The sequence below is a fragment of the Myiozetetes cayanensis genome, unplaced genomic scaffold (genome assembly GCF_022539395.1).
Source record: "Myiozetetes cayanensis isolate MyiCay16 unplaced genomic scaffold, myiCay2020 scf7, whole genome shotgun sequence".
Classification (NCBI taxonomy): Eukaryota; Metazoa; Chordata; class Aves; order Passeriformes; family Tyrannidae; genus Myiozetetes; species Myiozetetes cayanensis.
The window spans coordinates 11,089,179-11,108,714 of record NW_026087964.1 but is presented as its reverse complement, the minus strand read 5'-3'; the positions used below and the strand labels follow the sequence as shown (position 1 = coordinate 11,108,714).

At 35.4% G+C, this 19,536-nt stretch overlaps 1 protein-coding gene across 2 annotated transcripts in view; it reads left to right on the top strand.

The window, feature by feature from the left end:
* The window catches only part of RAB28 (RAB28, member RAS oncogene family), a 63,909-nt gene that overhangs the window by 18,829 nt on the left and 25,544 nt on the right, over positions 1-19,536 (top strand). For both annotated transcript variants that reach the window (XM_050338258.1, XM_050338257.1), the window contains exon 4: positions 2,495-2,624. In XM_050338258.1, coding sequence (XP_050194215.1) covers positions 2,495-2,624 — 130 coding nt within the window. The remainder of the gene's footprint in view (positions 1-2,494; positions 2,625-19,536) is intronic.

The following is a 19,536-nucleotide window of genomic DNA, read 5'->3' as shown; positions in this document are numbered from 1 at the left end:
TGATTTTACACTTGCTGTAAACCTATTGCTACGTTGTTGTGTTGATCACAGATGTGTAAGAACGTTCAGGGTGGAAGGGATCTCAGGAGGTCTGTAGTCAAACCTCCTGCCCTAAGTAGTGTCAGCTGGGGGATGCAACTAGGCTGCTCAAGGATTTATCCAGTTCCTGCCTGTAAACCTCTAAGGATGGAGACTGGGCAACCTTTGGGTCAACCCACTTGATTTTTGTAATGGTAAAAAAGCTTTTCATTATATTTAGCTTGAATTTATCTTATTTCAGCTTATGCCCATTGTGTTTCATTCCCCTGCTGTGCAGTATTGTGAAAAGCCTGGCTCCATCTCCTTCATAGCTTCCTCATGGGTATAGAAGGCTCAATTTGGGTCCTCCCATGGCTACCTGCTCTCCATGCTGAAGAATTCAGATTCACTCATCTTTTCCTTGTAGGACAAGTACTTCAGCCTCTGATCATCTTGGTGGCCCTCTGTTGAACTTACTCCACTTCACTGATGTCTTGAGGGGCATAAGGATGTATTCTGGCTGGATGCATCCTTTCAGATATGACCTGACAAGTGCTGAGTAGAACAGTTCCTTGGTCTAGTGGCTGTGCTTCTGCTAATTCAGCCCAGTTGGCCATCCTTGTGGGCAGGGAACGTTGCTGGCTCGTATTTGGCTTGCTGTCTAATGAGACCTGCAGGTCATTTTCAGTTGCGCCCCAGCCAGTCAGTCCCCCCCAACCTGTATTGTTTATTCCTCTGCAACTGCAGGACTATGCACTTATCCTTTTTGAATGTCGAAAGATTCCTGTTCACCCATTCCTTCAGCATGTCTACACAGTCCTGCTGTCAGGCATATTGGCTGGTCCTCCCAGTTTAGTGTCATCTGCAAACTATATATAAGATCATACACTAAGAGAACTGTTATCTTCTCTTGAAACTTGTACCAGCGTCATCATGCCTGCCATCAGTCTTGTATTTGTTAAACTGTCCAATTTTTGCCCAATTTTCTCCTGTCAGTCATGGTTTCTAAAACTCTGATATTGTTACTGGTCTGTAGAATTATAGTCTACTCTTTTTTTGACACTCAGTGTCCAAAACTGGATGCATTATTTCATCTGGAGTGTTTCATGTCAATGTGATATTTGCAAAATAAGCCTGACATGTTCAAATGTGGTCTGTAACTCCTTGAAGCTATTGTATGGAACCTGCTATAAAGCCAGATGCTTCCTATTGTGCACTTGATTATTGCTTCCTTTGAACTTGTCATGGTATTTATTGAATTGAATTCTATTGTTTTTACATTGTTTCTCATCATATAATCTAAACTATTCTCAAATAACCTTACAGTCTGTACCAGTTTGTTGTCATATGTGAAATTAATTAAATAAGTGTGCACTCTGTTTTGTGATCCAAGACACTTCTTGTAAAACTATCAATTAAAACTGGGCCCAGACAAATGCCTGAAAAAACTTGACTTGAAAAATCTTTTCTGTTGATATTGGATCATTGAACCAGCTACTTTTGTATGCATTATATTATTTATTCAGAGTATTTGTGAAAATTTCATGTGAGAAACAGTGTGCAATTGCAGGGGTTTTTTTTCCTAGGTGTGAACTCCATGAGAACAACTGCAACTGAAGTTCTGATTTTATTCCTCATTTGCAAGATACTGACTTTATTAGAGTGCAGTGGAAGGAAGGGGCAGAAGAGTCAATAACTGAGATCTGAGAGCTGATCTTAGAATTGTGGAGGGGACAGGGATGACATTTGGGCTGTTAATAGGCTATACTTTATAATATTGGCTGTTAGTGTGAGTAATCCTCAGTAATGTCTGCTTTGAATATTTTATACCTGCAACTTGGCCCAAAACCTCTGAAATATATGGAACTCCCTTCTTTTTGAGTTCTGACCATATCTTTAGTTTTCTTTTGAAAGTTTAAAGCTCAGCAGTACTTCTTGCTTGTCTTCTACAGCACTGAAGGAGGAGAATCTGGTCTTTCTCCCCGACAGACACTAGAAACATGACAGTCAGACAATGCACAGAAAAGTAAAATAGAACTTCTTTTTTTTTCTTTTTTTTTTTTTTTTTCAAAAAATGGAAGAGTGAAACTATAATTAGTATTAGCTGAAAGTCCTTCTCCAGTGCAATTTTTCTTTTCCTATTAGAGTGAAATACTTTTTTGAATTTCCCATAAAGCATATGGAGTTTTTAATATTTGTGATATAACTAATTGTGCTCTTTACTGTGTTGCTGTTGTAGAATTTGGAACACATGGAATGCGGGGGAGAAATACTGTAATGGCATGTGTATACCTCAAAAGTTTAGAATCCCTTTAATTGATCCTCATAAGATATGATGCCATTGTTTGTCAGTGCTCTGTTTTATGATGACGATGACAACGATGCTGATGATAATAACAGTTTAGACTGATGCAAATTTTACCATGTTAAAATATTTTTACAATCTGTAACATTTAAAATATGTCTTTTTATTTAGGGTGTTCTCTTGGTTTATGATATTACCAATGGCCAGAGTTTTGAAAATTTAGAAGACTGGTATAATGTGGTAAAAAAAGTGAATGAAGAATCAGAAACACAGCCACTTGTGGCCTTGGTCGGAAATAAAAGTAAGTTACTCATATTACATATTATTTGAAATACTCTGGATGTGGTTTGCTATTAAAGAAATGACATAGGGTACATGTATTAAGTAAAATGAAACTAAATACTATCTTGTGTGTTGTTGCTGTGTACAGAAGACATACTTGGGTACACCTCAGGATTCTGGCTCTAGGCAGACAGGTTACAGGACCTTCTGCATCGTTCTTTGCCCAGCCTTCAGCCTCTCTCCCAGTGTTCTCTTTGCTTGGAGAGAGCAGCACAAAGGAGTGGAGAGAACACTCGCCCATGCTTGAATTTGGCAGGGCCCCAGGAGATAGCCATGGCATATATCTGGAATGGAGATCCGGGAACCAGTCCTGTTTGTAGTAACAGGTATATTTAATGATTCTGTATGTCAAAAGACTGCTAGATTAAGTACTGATATATATTTAAAATAACTACACTATGCCCTAGGCGTAATACTTATAAGTTATTTGGCTGTTTCTTATGCTATCTGTAGTTTTGCATGAGGTGACTAACTTCATGTTGTTTCAGGATTTTTTTTTTAACCTGTCCTCTTTTTGATTATATAAGTATCATATAATGGTTTTCTTATAACCAAAATATGCCACTTTAAATAATCATAGTTAGTTTCCTAATTAGATGGATTCCAAATTCCCCTGTTTCTAACTAAGAAATCTTACAGAAACATCCTTATTACCATCTTGGCTCTCCTACCCTCTTTCTATTGAAGATGATAAAAATGACATTTAGCAATTTTTGAAACAAAATGGTAGAAGCAGGTACATAATTTTTATGCGTTATAAATATGTTTATTTGAACAGCAGAAAAAAATTTGCCATTTTTTTTATTTTCCAAGTAATTTGTTTCCATGTTACAGTGACCATGTCATGAACAAACCTGAAAAAAGACCTTACCCAGCAAGTTAAAATTGTTTAAAAGCATTTGAAAACAATACAGAGACAAAACACTTTAATTCAGAACAATTAACTGTAATGTTGCTACAGTGATGCTGTAATATTTTATGATAATAATTATGAAAGACTAATTTCCTGTGAAGAAAACAAAGAAGCTCTTAGAGTTACAATATATGCATAGCACTTCTGAAAGTGTAACATAGACAGTGTTGTACTCTAGCAGACCAGAGTCAGTAATACAGATTCTGTTGAAAATCAAATGAAAAATATTTTTCACTGATTTATATTTTGCCCCAAAATATGATTTCCTCACTGGAGTTCTGCAAATCTTAAGAGGTATTTACAGTAAGATACACTGTAACATAGGATAAAAAATGTGATTTTTTTTCTGAAGTGGCACCACAGAGGTAGAAAATCAGACACCAGTTTTCATTTGGAGGAATTTTATTTCTGTTATTTTTCACATATGCATGCCTGCATATCTTTAATATCCAAGTCTTTCCTTGGAAGCATCTGGAAATAGAATCTGGTTTCCTAGGTGAGTTTTCAGATAGTGGCTGACACTGGCTAGTGAAAGGGCTTTCATTTTATGAAAATAGCAACGGAAGGAACAGCGTACTTGCAACCTTGTTCTCTTTCAGAAGCTGCATATAAAAAAAAGAAGCAAAATAGTGCTTTCAGATAATGCTAAGGATGTTTGTTGCTGTTGCACATGTTGATTATGCAGGGGTTACTCTTAACAGAGGTGTTTTTCTGCTTTGTTTTTATTTCATCACGAAAAAAAATTAGATTTTAGAAGTGTGGTGCTTTTCTGAGTTCTGTAGGAGGAGAAGAATATCTAGGAGGGTTTCTACCCCAATACTAAGAAATTAGTGGCCTGTGAGAGGAAACTGTAACCAGGCTCCTGTTGTTACATAAAGAGAAAACAAGGTGTTTACATAGAAGCATGATGTTGACTCTTGTGTATTATGAAGAGATGAAACTACCAGTACTAAAAAGCTATTAAGAAGGAATCACTTGTTCAGATTCTTTACTTAGGAAGCAATGGAACACTGACATACAGTGCAAGAGCAATAACAAGTTTAAAGCCAGGAAAAACCATTTGATGAACTGATGAACTTGCTTGACCTGCATCATACAGGAGAAATACTTTCAGTCAGTAGTTTCTGTCTCAGGGATTGTACTTGGTTTTTTGAGCTATACATGCCTTTTAGGAAAATATCCAGGTATACTGACCTAAAGATTAGAAATGTCGATATACACAGGCAAGTTATTCTAACACTTAACTTGCTTTCTGATAAAAGTGTTTAAAAATTCCTAAGAATGCAGTTGTTTTCATTCACAGCAACTGGAAAGCTTTGGGACAGTATTTAGATACCTAGATAAGAATTTGGGAGCTCAGCTGAAATCTTCCATTTTGAAATCTTGTCCTGAAGTTAGTTACTTAACTCGGGCTTAGGCTGTCCTTTGTCTTTTTTCACTTATTAATACATTCTGAAGGATATGCGTACTTTTCCATTTTGGGGTAGATACACCTGGGATCTCTGCTCTAGTGCTTCAGAAATAGGAATAAAGATATAGTTAAAAAAAAAAATCTTGAAGAGAACAAAAATATTTTTCTTTACAATGTAATGTAGAAAACTGTATACTTGAATTCTATTAGAGGAAAAGAATTTCCTTGAGTAATTTTGTCATTGAAAGTAAATTATTTGAGATACACAGTATATGGTGCATAATTGTGTACTAGCTGTTAAATCATGCAGTTTTATAGGTAATTTATTAATGGTTTCTAGTATCAATTTTTTGTCATTCTGTTAAATGTTAAGTTTGCAAGGATTTCTCTAGCGTTCCACGAAACCTGAAGAAATTGTTCTGTGCTAGTTTTGTGTTATTCTGTTTTATGGTACTTTGAAATAGATCAGAAGCATGAACATAGTAAATTGCTGTGTTCGGTTTTAAGCATGATAATTAAGTGGTGTCAATCTATTAAAATGTCTTATAGTGATTGCAAGAGATTAAGATTTAGTCATGAAACATTACAAAGGTAATTTCTGCTTTAAAAGCTCCAATCAGTCACAAGTCTCTCATCTGTCAGAAATTTATTTGAAAATAACAGAGCAGCATGAACTGACATCTAAATTCTGGACCTTCTTTTTTTTTTTTTTTTTTTTTTGTTATTCAGTACTATCTAAAATGAAGGACTGTCATTGTCCACTAGTTAAAAAAAATAGTTGGTAAAATGAACTTCAGAGATGCAGACGTTAGTTGTAAAAGTAGTACTTTATTTAAGGTGACTGGCTTTCCTCCTAGATGCTTAGTTTGTTTTCATTCTTTCTTCCTTCCTGTACCTTTTTCCTTTTTTTCCATAGCTTGATCTACACATGTGGTCAGAGAGAGTAGAAAACTGATTTGGATCAAGAACTTGACCAGACCTATTTTCTTCACCTGTATTCAGTTATCAATTAATTCTCTGTCTTTCCATAGATTTTTCTTCGTGTGTTTGCTGAACAACAGAAGGAATTGTAAAATTTAATGTAAAAATTTTTTTCCCCTATTAATTATAAGATCTTAATAATTCTGAAATTTACAGCTGGTTTTGAATCTTATATTTGTCTTTCTTAGTAATTTACTTTATGTTATTTGATTATTTTTTAATACAAAGTATATTTGAAGTGTGGTTTTTTTTCATTGTTGCTAATACCAATTCCTTTGCACTGGAAGATGGGGAGTCAACCTTAATGTTAATTTTAACAAATGCTTTTGAGTTTCAATGCAATAGCTTACAACTTCTATAGATATGTTACTGTCAAATACTTTGACTTGTATAAATGAAACTGTAGTTATCAAGTGAATGAATTGTGTTTTGTGCACTTAGGATCTTTGCTTAAATTTGGTATTGATAAAGTTCAGTGATCACAATGGATCTTCTAGTCATTAAGTGTGAATTAGAGAGGATTTACTGTGTTTTGTATGACTGATGTGTTTCCTTCCTTTCTGCCTTGACTACTTTATATATTTTCTTCTGCACTAATCTATAAGCAGTCTCCTCAAGTGTCCTACCAGCATTTTCGGTGGATGTATTGTAAACAAAAATTAACCCAGGTTGCTTGGGAGCCACACTGGTTTTGATTTATAGCTACCAAGATGGTCTGAGGGCGGTGGTTATCTGTAGCTTATGTAGGGGGTAGGAATTATCAGGTACCAGTGTATAGTGGCTAGATGAGTGATTTCTATTCTTACAGATACTAACCAGATCCACTCCTCAATAAAGACTAATAACTCAGATTTTTAAACAGTCTTCATGACAGATGAGGGCACAGAGGAGAATGCATCAACACTAATTAAGAATGTTGACCATTTGTTCGTCTTAGCCATGATTAATTGATCTTGGAGTGCTATCTCTGAACAGGAAGTGGTGTGCTGTTACATTGTGAAGTTTAAAGGTTACATTTTAGTGTACCCTTTAACTTGCCTTTACAGACAAAGTAAAATGTTTTTACCTATCTTATCTGAGTGCAGAAAGAAACATTTTCCACCCCAGATATGAGTTAATATTTGGTGTACTGTGTACTAATGTGAATCTGGCTGGTAATGGGACATGCCCAGTCTGCTTTTGGACTCTATTGCTGCCTTATATACTTAGTCTCTGAGTACATTTTCTGTACTCAGAAAATTTCTTCATTAATACTCATTTTGAGATTCTGGCTTATTAAAATGCAGAGTTATGCATTCACACTCCTCTCCCTCCCAACCTCACCCAGCTGTTTTCTGTTCTTGCTTCCTGTGGACTTGTACCTTTTAGGTCTTTCACCTGTAATTAAGACAAGCGTTGAGCAGGTAGTGCAAAGAACCCTTTTCTTTTTGAGTCTTATGCCTGATTAAACTGAAGTTCCTGTATGCCTGACAGCGGGTCTGGTCACCTGAGCCTCACACATGCTCCTGGGATTGGAGGGTAAACTTCTTACATGTAGAGACTCCTTTAGAAAGAAAACCTTGTCCTGTGCTACACTCAGTTTACCAACTCATTTGAATAAATGTAGAATGATACCCTGTTTTAAAATATGTATAGCATGTTTGTCTCAGCAACCTTGTAAGATTAATAGAAAATTTCAGTCTTACGGATTTTTTGTTTCAATAGCTGGGTAACTTCATTAAAAAATATTTTTAACAAGAAACTAAATAAATGAAAGGTAAAATCATGGGTGAAAATGATCTTTTATTCATCATATTATTATATTTCCAACCCAGTGTCTGAATGTGCTCTGTAACTTTAGTGGTGGGGGTGACATAGAAACATACACGTCTTTTCAGTGAGAAAATAACCTTGCTTGTCTGAGAAAGTGTCTGTCTTGTAAGATTTTGATCCAAAATCATGCTTGGCTTAATATTAATGGTGCTGGGTTCCATCCATGCTGAAGACATCTATGTAATTGTGTCTGTTAAATTCCAATGTGGACAAACCTTCTAAACTGTGATTAGTAGACAGAACCTGAGTCTCAAGTGCTCTTTTTTAGAAAGGATCTGAGCTCACAGAAAATTATACACAACAAAAGGTGGGAAGGTTTATTGCTGTTGTGTGGTATTTACCTTGCCATATTCCATTGACTGAGAAGGAAAAACACCTGGCAGGAAACACAGGGAAATACAAGGACCTGCACATGTGTTCTGTTCTGGCTCTGGTCTTCGTGTGATCTGCTGTGATAAAGGTATCTGTTGCATCTGGTTTCAAATCAGCTCATGTTCTACTTGGACCCTTCTTTCAGAATCCTTCATAAAATGATCTCTTGGATGGAAAGGCACAGCGGACATGGAAGCTGCTAAGTAACCCTGTTAAACGCAAATTTTTAGACTTCTGTACTTTCTTCCAGTGCTACAGCCGTTACTGGAGCAGGTATACAGGATAGGTTTTGATGGTGGCTCCCAAAAACCAAGTGGCCTCTGCCAGAATACCCACACAGAAAAAAAAAAACCCAGTAAAAAAGGGGAAATCTTTTCTCTCATGCTACCCCAAAGATAATTAATAATCCTTATTATAATTTTCTACCCTACCTCTATTAAGCCCAGATAGCATTAGTTAGTAGTGAGCTTGCTTTTTGATTTCTGTTCTGCTGCACTATGGGTTCAGTACAGTGTTGAAGCTGAACAATATACACAGCTTGCACACAGAAGACATATTGCTGTTATACCACTGAATTTGAGAGTTGTACAGCTACACAGAGCCCTGATATAAACAGGTATAATTTTATGAAAATCAATGAATTTGCATTAATTTGAACTGGGACAGTTTAGATATATGCAAACTGTGGAAATTGTTTTCTCATTTGGATCATATGGTGCTTTAACAAGAAAGTGAGGATAGTCATGCACTATTCCAGCTGATAGACAATTCTTTTGTTCTGCTTTTTTATCTTAGTGACTATGAATGAACAAGTTTCTTTTTCCTACACTTGAAATCTTGGAGCTGCACTCCACGTTTTTGTTTTGTGCATGTAAATTTTGCCTGCTAAGACCATTTAAGAACTAAGACCAAGTTCAAGGACTTGGTAGATTGCTGTTGGTGTAGTTGGAACTCAAACATCAGTGTGACAGAAGTGCCAGTAAATAATATTTTCTTATTCCCTAACAGTTGTGCCTAAATTCAGAAAAATCTTTAAAATGTCATTGAAAAATGGAAATAGAAGTAAACTGTTTAAATACAAAAGTTAGAACAGTATATGTATCGTATTTTTATAATAATACACAAATGAAATGCTGAGAGATCTCTTACTGTTTCCATGGATTTTGTCTGTAGTTTATTTAGCAATGTAGACACACGTCCAATAAAAAAGATGCTGCATAAACTATAGTCCAGGCTGAATGTGCTTCTGTTTTTGGTTTAGGTAGAAATGTTTTTTCTGGCTACGTCCTTCATACTTAGGTCTTCTTACAACAAATGGAAAACCCTTAATAGTACCTAAGGGAATAGTTAATCTACGGTGGACATATGGTGGACAAAAGCTGAGTCTAGTAAATGAAAAAAATTATAAACAGAAAACGTGCGAATGTCTGCACAGTCTGAGTCATGGGAGATATTGTGCTTTTGGATTGTAGTTTATTTTAAGTTAATTCACTGTTCTTTTCTATCAGTATATTAATGGAAGTCAGTGCAGCATAAAATATGTAGGTTTAAAACCCAATCAAATTCATGTGTTTTTTATTGGATTGAAAAAAATACCTGTTTTTAAGACAGGACAGAATTTCTTTTCTTTGCAAGTTGTCCTACTCCCACCTTTGCCATATGACATAAATGCAATTTGATTTCATTAGTGGAGGGAAGCTCTCTGAAATTTTTAAAAGTTGTAACATTTGATTGGGGGCAGTTAATCAGTGTTAACCCTGAGCAGCTCTTGGGCTTTATGGATTCAAGCATTATATGTGGTTGCACTGCTCCAGCAAAAGGTTAAGTATTAATGGAAAATGTTCACAGCTCTTTTACTCAAAGAAAACATGTTACTTGTAAGTTTTCTTTTGATTTTACTTTTACAGTTACATTGAATGTCTTCATTCATTTAGCCATCCATAAAGCAAATATTGTTGCACATGCAGTGGATAATAAGTCTTTTTAGGACTACTTGTGTGGTATGTCACAGATCATTAACTGCAAGTAACCACCTGACTTGAGGGAAGTCTGGAAGCATCATTACAGTGAAATAAGCTTTTATTTCTGTATCACTGCAGCACATTGATTTGTAGGAATGTCTCCATTAGCTACTGTGGAAATATATTCTCATATATTATTATTGAAGAAAGTTGATGAGAGAGGATAACCAAATTTCGAGTGTGAATAGGGCATTAGTATTAGGATATTGGACAAAGTGAGGAAAAAGACAAGTGTTATTGTAGCACTGTTTTCTTTTTAAAAACTAGAGAAGTCAGTAAACTAATCTTTTTGTAAAGCTTCATGGTTTCAGAGTCAGACTGATAAATATAGTAACAGTTGTACAGAATTTATATGTACTCTGCAACTTCCACTGAAATGCTTTTATATTTACTACTCTATATGTGGAGAACACATGGAAGAGAAGTTCTTCTCTTCCTAATCAGCAGGGAAAACTTAAGCTTTTTCTATTTATTTCAGTGAACCATAAAAATGTTAAGACTTTTATTTGAAGTAATGGGTAACTATTCCAACTCAATGTAGAGGATGAAGGATAGTCTATGCTAATATGGGGAATAATCATAATGGATAACCCTCACTCTCTTAGTGCTATTATGAGCTATGTGCTTGCAAATTTAAGAACGAAGAAGAAAATTTATGGGAAATGCATATATATATATATATTTTAAAATAGTGTAATTGTCAGGACATCACCATGTTTATTGGGGATTTGCAAGAGAAGTGGAATAGTGGTGTATAAAGTTTAGTCTACAGTTACAACTCCATACATGAGACATTCTGAGTTTATTATGCCCATTTTAGCATAGGGACATGTATACCCTGCTAAATGTATAACTTTTTTGATAGAGCTTTAAGCATATTAAAGCCTTCAAGACATTAATCCCTTATGGTTGTGAATTCTTCACTGTTCCAGTATTTGAGATGGTATGTCTTGAAGAGCTACTAATTGTGCTGCCATTTCTTTCCACTGTCTACTTTGGTGTATTTTATAGGTCATGTTTGTTTTGTTTTTTATTTTGAGGGGAAAAATGGTATTTAGAAAAATGAAAAGATATTTCATTCCTTGTATGTGTAGTTGAGCCTGTGAAGGTGTTACCATGGGAGTAACTACTAAGCCAGTATCAGACTTTGATCTTAACAGATCACTGAGGTAAGCCAGGTAGTTTAAATGCAGAGACAACATTTTTGTTATTATCGTTATTTACACTCTGTGCTTCCAGTCCTCATGATTTGGAGGATAACCTCAAAATATGTTTGCTTTCAAAGGGGAGATCTAAGCATGAAATTCAATTAAAATCAGTTAAAAATCAGTTAAGATTTACTGAAATATGTTGATTAAGGAGAGGGAGCACAGTGATGATGAATGATAAATTAGTAACCTAAATTATTTATTTAGGAAAAGGTCTTAAGAGAGGAGGATTTTTTGTATATTGCATATAGTTTCTATTTAAAAAATACCTCCCTGTGAAATTTTCATGAGACATTTTTGATTTTTTTAACTCTGTTTTTTTTTGCAGAAGTAGTACTTAAGATAAAAAATTTTGCTGTTTACATGGATGTGAATTTACAGCACATTTAGCAAGCTCCTCCAAGTTTACTCTGATATTTTCATGACTAGCCTCTAGATTATAGTATTCTTTTGGATTACATTTTTTAATCTGTATACTATGTGGTTTTTCTTTTGCTGTAAGTATTGTCCAATCTTTACTTAATTATGTGTAATAACAGAAATATACCAGACTAGTATAATACTAGTATGTAAATGGTAGAATTCACTAAAGTTTTGAGATATGTCTACAGAAGGAGGAATAACATCACCTTTTTCTGACTTTTGACTAGAGAACTCAATCATTCCTATGTAATAGCATTTGAAAACTACCATCAGGACCATTGCAATTCTGTTTCATATGCTAAAGAAACACCAATTCAAAAAAAGCTACGGACTAAATAGTTGAATGGAACACACAGAATAATAAAATATTTTAAGGAAGGCTTGCTTTGAAAAGTACAGTAATATAATAATTAGGAATATTGAGGGCAACTTTAAATTTTGGATTTTGCAATCAAGCATTTTTTTGTGGTAGGTAATTTAAAATGAAGACTGGAAAAAACCAAGATTTGTACAGATAGCACACCTTTGATACTGTGGACAGAAAGAGAGACCCTCAGCTGCTAAAAACTTACTTTATACATTTGCAGGAGACTTGAAATGTAATTTGCCATAGGCATGCAGCAGCAAGAAAGCAATGTATAGGAGGTGTTGGTCAGGCTGTTAAACTGAACTGTTTAAAAAATATTCTGCTCATGAGATAGAAGATGGTGGCATTTTGGAGTCCACTTCCCGGTCCCCCTTCAAAAGAATTATGGAAAAACTTGAAGGTATTTTGGTTTGGAGATGCCACTGCTATGTCTCACGGGATGTGTAGTGCTGATGCTTCTCTTCATTATTCATTCTCCCACAGGCTGTGCTCCTGATGGGTAGCAAGGCTGGGTTTTGTTTTATTTATTTTATTTTATTTTATTTTATTTTATTTTATTTTATTTTATTTTATTTTATTTTATTTTATTTTATTTTATTTTATTTTATTTTATTTTATTTTATTTTATTTTATTTTATTTTATTTTATTTATTTTTCCCTTTATATCTTCCATGATGTAGGTCTGCCTTTCCCCTTGGTGTGATAGGACTTCATGAGAATAATGCATCATGAATGTTGTCCATCTGGCAAATCGAAACTTAAAATAGCAGTGTAAGACAAACAAGAAAAACCTCTCACGAGGCACCATACTGATCTTTCTGAATCAAACTGTTTGGTTCTCTTGGTTGGAATTTTTTTTAGAGAGTTAGTTTTACATGGAAAAAGAAATATCTTTTGTCAGAAAAAGTAACTTTCAGTGTAGTAAAAAACCCCTAGTAGTTCTGACTGATGATTCTGGACTAGTTCAGCTGTAGAGAGTATCCAGAGTTTTTGAGTTTGATTCATTGTTCAATTCTAAGAATACTATTTTGGCAATTTTTTTTTGATAACATTACCCTCTACTTGCAGATAATGAAGAAAAAAAGCCTAGTCTGGTTGTATTGTAATTCTATGAGATTAAAATGATTCTCTATGATCATAGAGTGCTGACAGTTCTTTCACAATAATATTCAGCAAACAACACTGTAAAGAAAATTTCTAGAAGCACTCTATAAAGCAGTTCTAAAATCTTTTTTATTTCTTATATTGTCTCAGGCTAAACAGTAGAAGTAAAGGGAACAATGTAATGAAAGAATGAGGAACAATCATTATAGAGATGTCTATTGCCAGCTAATACACAGCCTAATTAATAACTTAGCAATTTTCTTGGTCTGGCATTTTAAATTACATGTGTTAAGATGACCTCCTCTTACACCGTAAGTTTTGCAGTTTTATTTTGGGAATAGTGTATACAAAAGTTTATTAGAGAATGGTTACTGGTGTAGTTGCATGTTTCAGCGGTTGATCACTATGGCAATAATGCTGGTTTCTGAGCACAGCCAGTACTTTTTCCAGCTGCTTTATAGTGATATCTTGAAGCTTAAAATGTAATCTATATGGGTAAGCCACAAAAGCCACTATATATTAAAGCAGACTCTGACAGTAAATCAAAATTGAACAGCTGGCAACACTACCAAAGTCATAAACTTATTTATTAAAAAAACTAAACAGAAGAATTATATTAAAAAGAGAGGAATATGTTCTACAGACCAGTGGATATAGCTTAAAACCTGGAAAGTGCTGCAGATTAAGGGCCCAATTTATGAACATCTGTTCTGGCAGTTTCTGTGAGATTCTCATGTTCTTTACAATAAAAGTGTGAAACACGTTTTCCCCCCCAATACTAATCATGCTTTTCTGCAGTTCATAAAACCTGCATTGAGCCTTATGCAACTGGGCCTGTCTGCTTTACACACTTGCAGAGTAATTACTATTCATGAAAGAGCACTAAGGCAACATCGCAGTCCCACCGTGTACACTTGTCCTCACTTGTTCCAAGCGTTCTCACTGCCTTCAAAAGCAGTGAAGGAACACTGAAGTTTCCTTCATATTTTTAAACTTAGAGCATGGCAATGAACTAATAATGGAAGCAGGACACTAGAGCGCAAAATGGACAGAAAAACCGTCTTGTACATGATTACTCTAAATTTGAAGCATACTTACAAATCCACTGTTTTGGTCTTTAGGAGTCACCAAAGCAACTGTTAACTCTTCTCATGTCTTCATTCTGAAATAAGTATGTGAGAATAAGCTTTAGGATTTGACCTGCTTTGAGAGGGAACTCACAAATCATAAATTTAAAACTGAGTTTCTAGTTCTGTTGTCAGCACTACTGTTTTACCTTTGACATCAGTGTGACCAAGATTTCTTTTGGAGATTTTAGCCTTGTTTTATAATGAACTGCATGGCACAGGGCATAATATTTTGTTCTCCAACTCTTGCTTCGTGTTGAGTAATTCAGACTGAACTAGAACAGATCATTTTGAAATGCTATCAGTTTTTCTCTCATGTTAGACTCTACTAACATTCTAAGTCCTGCTGCCATAAGGAAACAAAATCAGGTTCTAAATGAAGTCATGTTCTAAACCCAGTCAGTGATTAGGAAACCAAGCTGCAAAGGGAACATTGAGCAAACATGCAATAAAACCACTTTCCTTGTCCTGAGCAAGTTATGTGGCTTTATTGATGAAAATGGTTACGTTTTCTTTCCATTTGAATTTGATTACTTTTGCTGTGTTTTGCTTTATTTATTAGGTTGCAGGACCATATACTTTTATTATTGATTAACCTGAGGGGAACACTTCCAGCTAAGAATTCTCAGGACAGGAAAATATCTGTGCTCCTTTTGGGAAGTAACTTCTCATATGTTTAAGCTCAGACTCACTGACAGCAAGGGAAAAGAAAGGACTTTTGGTACCCTCTTGACAGAGAAATATCTTATAGTTGCAAGGCATTTTTTGTTTCTATGCTATCCTTTTTTGAGGATTTTATAGTGTGGGTTTATCTCTGTCCTGTTTATAGAGTGTATCCATTTCTGAAGTTGCTTGACCGGTTTTTTTCCAGCTCACTAGTGAAATATTAAGGAACTGTGTATTTCTGCAGAATGTATATTGAGCATTGATAGTTCCTTTTGTCTTTTCATTGAGTGATACTTTTATAATTGATTTATATTTGTATTTGTAGTGCTGAGGATAGTACTATCAGAATCTAAACAAAAAGCGACTTTTAACCACTTTACAGTTAGGGAAATTGAGTTTCCTTCTGCTCTGTCTAATATGAAACATATGAATTGGTGCACTATGAATAATTTTATCTGCAAGTGTTGTACAGTATACCAGTCATGTTGTACAGTATTCCTAAGTCATGGTGGGGTTTTTTGTAAAAGATTCAGAAACATTAATACTGTATTTGCTGTTATGGTGTGTTTACCTGTAGTGAACTCGTTTGTTACCTTTGATGTGTTAAAGTGCATACAAATGTAATTTATATGCACCTGCATAAAACGTTTTACTTGTGACTTATATTTCTTTTATCTGACTGTACCTTGGATTCAGCAAAGAACTAACCCAATAGAAATCAAGGCTTCATATCATCAAAGATGAGAATTGTCCCAGAGGAGCCCTAGGGATCCAGGTTGCAGTGTTTTATTGGACTTGATTAGATTCTGGATTCCTGGTTTTGATTAGCTCAGATTTTCAGATTTATTCAGAGTAGTTTATTTCTCAGTCTTGAGTCTCTTTTATGTGGGTGGACAAGGGATGCAAACAAATGATCACATCACTATAATTTTCTTTTCCACCTGCCTCTCTCTGTTAGGCTCTGCTGTCCAGACTGGATTACATGTCTCTCTGCCACTTTTTCATCTTGTTTGTTCTCTTTACACCTAGTTTCTTGTGCTTGGTTCAAAGGGAATGCTCTTGATGTTGTTGGTTTTGTTTCTTGTCCATAGATGATCTGGGAGTGTTGCTTTATCAGCCCAGTATGGACACCAGTTGTTTGTTTGTTTGTTTGTTTTAATAATTACATTTTGAGAAGCGTGACTGACTTTGCATACTTTTTTACTATATCAGTCATGAAGGTTTTAGCAGCTTCTTTGAATAAGCTTGATGTATGAACTACTGAAGTCTTTTGGTTTAAATAGTAGCTCTACTAGTGCACTGGAAAAGATTTCTTTTGGAGCTGTTACAATCTGCAGGGTACATAATCCACATGGATTAATGTGGCATTTCCTTCATAATCCTATGAATTTTCTGCCTTAGAAATACTTTTATGTTTTTCATAAGAATTTTAGTAGAAAAGACCCTTTAAATATTTGATATCTAGAATTATTGTATTGTCATTGTGTACTTTTGTACTTAATGAGTACAAGTAGAAACAAACCATGGCATCTTAATTCTTTCTGTGCATTGTTTGTTTGGATTTATTATCTAGTGCTATGTATTAAGTAATTAGGGCAAGAGGAAAGAATTTTTTTGAGTATGCTGATGCTTAAAAATGGAGACTGCTGTCTGGTGGAACTTTCAAATGTGGTTAAACCATTGCCTAGTTGCCCAGTATTTGCTTTGGTACTTTTAAAAGGTGCTCCTATGAATACCTACTCTCATCTCAGTCTCTCAGTACCACTGCAAATCTGACTCTAAATGTTTAATTATTCTAAGATGTTTAAATGCAGGGGAAGTTGAATTCTTTTGAGAACCAAACAGTAAATATATATGGCAATATAAGCGAGTTAGTTCCGAGTTGTGTGTTTTCTGAGTTTCCGAAGGAATATGGGAATAACTGTTACCTGTGAAACCACTTCATTTTGGAATTAATTTTAGGATTGCTCTGAGTGAAAATCGTATTAGATATCCAAACCGTATTATATTTATAAAATACAATTTAGTTTAATTTTGAAAAACATTCCTGAAGAAACATAGAGTTAAATTCCCATTAGCTAAAAAAAATCACTTAATGTGTTGTGCACTTAGTGTTGTGAAACTTACTTTGTGTTTACTCTACCTCACTTCTTGTTCTGGAATTCTTTTCCCTAGCATCAGCACAGCTGCATCATCCATTTCCATGGTCCTTTTAACCTCCGCTTTTAATTAAAAAAAAATTAAATCAGATGCTGTTTAAAGCTTCCCATTTAGTTTTGGGAAAATAAAAGTTCACATCTAGCTTAGGCGTGTGTGAACAGCTGTTAAAAGCCACAAGCAAAACGATACTTATAAAAGTGGTGGGGGGAATTTTAAGAGCAAGCTGCCAGTTAGACTCTACTTTTCAATAGCTCTTCACTTTCAGCCAAATGGTTTTAACAATAATTTTCTTTGAAAAAAACCCTGTTTTATAGAACCAGCAGCCCAAGCAGTTAGACCAGTGGTAATAGGAGGCAACTTGCCATTTCTCTTTAAGTTTTTATGAAATTTTTCTTTGAATCTGAGGAAATTGCTCATTATAGGGGTTGAAGGGGCTGATGTCCACCCGTGCCCACCCACCATGTTGTAAGTACATCTGTCCCCATTTTATTCTAATGAGGGGTCTTGTTAATTGAAATTTCAAGTTCCAAGACTAAGCATAGAAGGATAATACTTCCCTTGTGCCATATTTTGCAGGCTTTATAGTCCTGCTCATGATTTAAGCATTTTGTGGTAATCATAGGATTTCTTCTTTTTAGTCCAGGTGACCAAAGCTGACTAATCTGTTGGACAAAAACAGTCAGAGAATTTATCAGATGTTGAGTATTTAAAAGAAAGAGGAAAGATTTACAGTGTTCCTGGTCAATCCACCTTCTATAAGGAGCTTTCAGAGAAAAAAAGTAGTTCCTTGAAGAACATTTTGTCTTTACCGATGCTAGGGGTGGTGGGGCTAGGCTATAAAATGCTCTGTGACCTAATGACCATGTATATGTATCTCTGGAGTTTGGGCAGTTTTCTTTGAGCCCGTCCTAGCTGGTCTGTTCCATAAGCGAGACATCGTCACTGCAAAGGCTTCCCGATGTGTAGTGCCAGTCTGAGCGGTATTCCTGCGGTGTACAGCCAAATGTTTTGGATTTGAAAGTTTGGTATGGTTTCCATTTGACACATCTGTCTTTGCAATATGTCCATGTTTTCTTTGCATGGGCAACTGGTGAAGATGAGCTGGGTTGCAATGTAAATTCTTTTATTTTGGTCATTGTTTTCTGCTTATATGTGTAAGTACGTTATAACTGCATAACAGACGTGCTTAGCAAACAAGAACCCAAGAAGTTTATCACTTCCAGCTTCTTGCATGTCTCATTTTTGTGTTATTCAGTTAGAATTCCCTAAAAATTTCCCACTATCATTTCTGAAATGAAAAGAAGAAACAAGTAGGACAAACAAAATACCAAGTGAGTAGTTTCGTTCTGACATAGTGTGTATCCCTGGTGCCCAACTGTAAAGCTTTCATAAAACTGGGATTAGAATTTTAGGTAGGAATCACAAAATTATCCTCAAGAACTGGGAAAAGTTTAGGTGATGTATATGTATATAGACAATGTATATAGGACAACAATGACAGAGGAATGAAAAAACTTTTGTAAGAGGGACAAAATAGACTGAGTTCCTTAGCAGTGGGAAAAAGACAAACAGGTGTATAAAACCATGAGAAGAATGTAGAGAACAATTATATATCATCTTTTCAGTACAAACCCAAGGAAATCTCATGCCTTTTTATCAAGTAGCTACCTTGAAATAAACAGATGAAATTACTTTTTCACATTGTGACTTTGTGGAAGTCCTGTTCTTTGCAGAAGCCAAAAGCACACATGGGTTCAGAAGGGAACCACAGAGACTTGTGAAGGGCTGGTCCACCAGCGGCAATGAAACATTTCAGATATATTCCTGAGAACCTGGAGATGTAGTGTCAGGCTGAGGAACACAGGCTGCCTGAAAGTGGGGTGTGTATCAAGGAATGATCACTGTAGTTGTACTGCTTCTTATTTTCCCACCTCAATACCTGCTGTTGAACGCTCGCTCCTTAAGGCAGGTTGCTGTCCTGGGTTATACCAGGCCTCTGAGTACCAGATTTTGAAAACAAACAGACAAACAAACAAACTGAAAAAACCCACAAATTCCCACAAATTTCAAGCTGTTACAATTCCTTCTCCCCTACTCCGACCTCCAAAAAGCCCTCTAGAACAGTGAACAAAACACCTTCCTCCCCTCCCCACTTGCAGTTTTGATCTCAGAGCCATAGGTTGTGTAGCCCTCTTTATGTGTGTTACTTTGTAGCTGATTAGTTGGAGCAGTGCAGATGAGAGAGCTGAATTCTGGTGGTTGCTCCACAGTCTCATTTATTTTTCAAGGCAACAGTCATTGGGTAA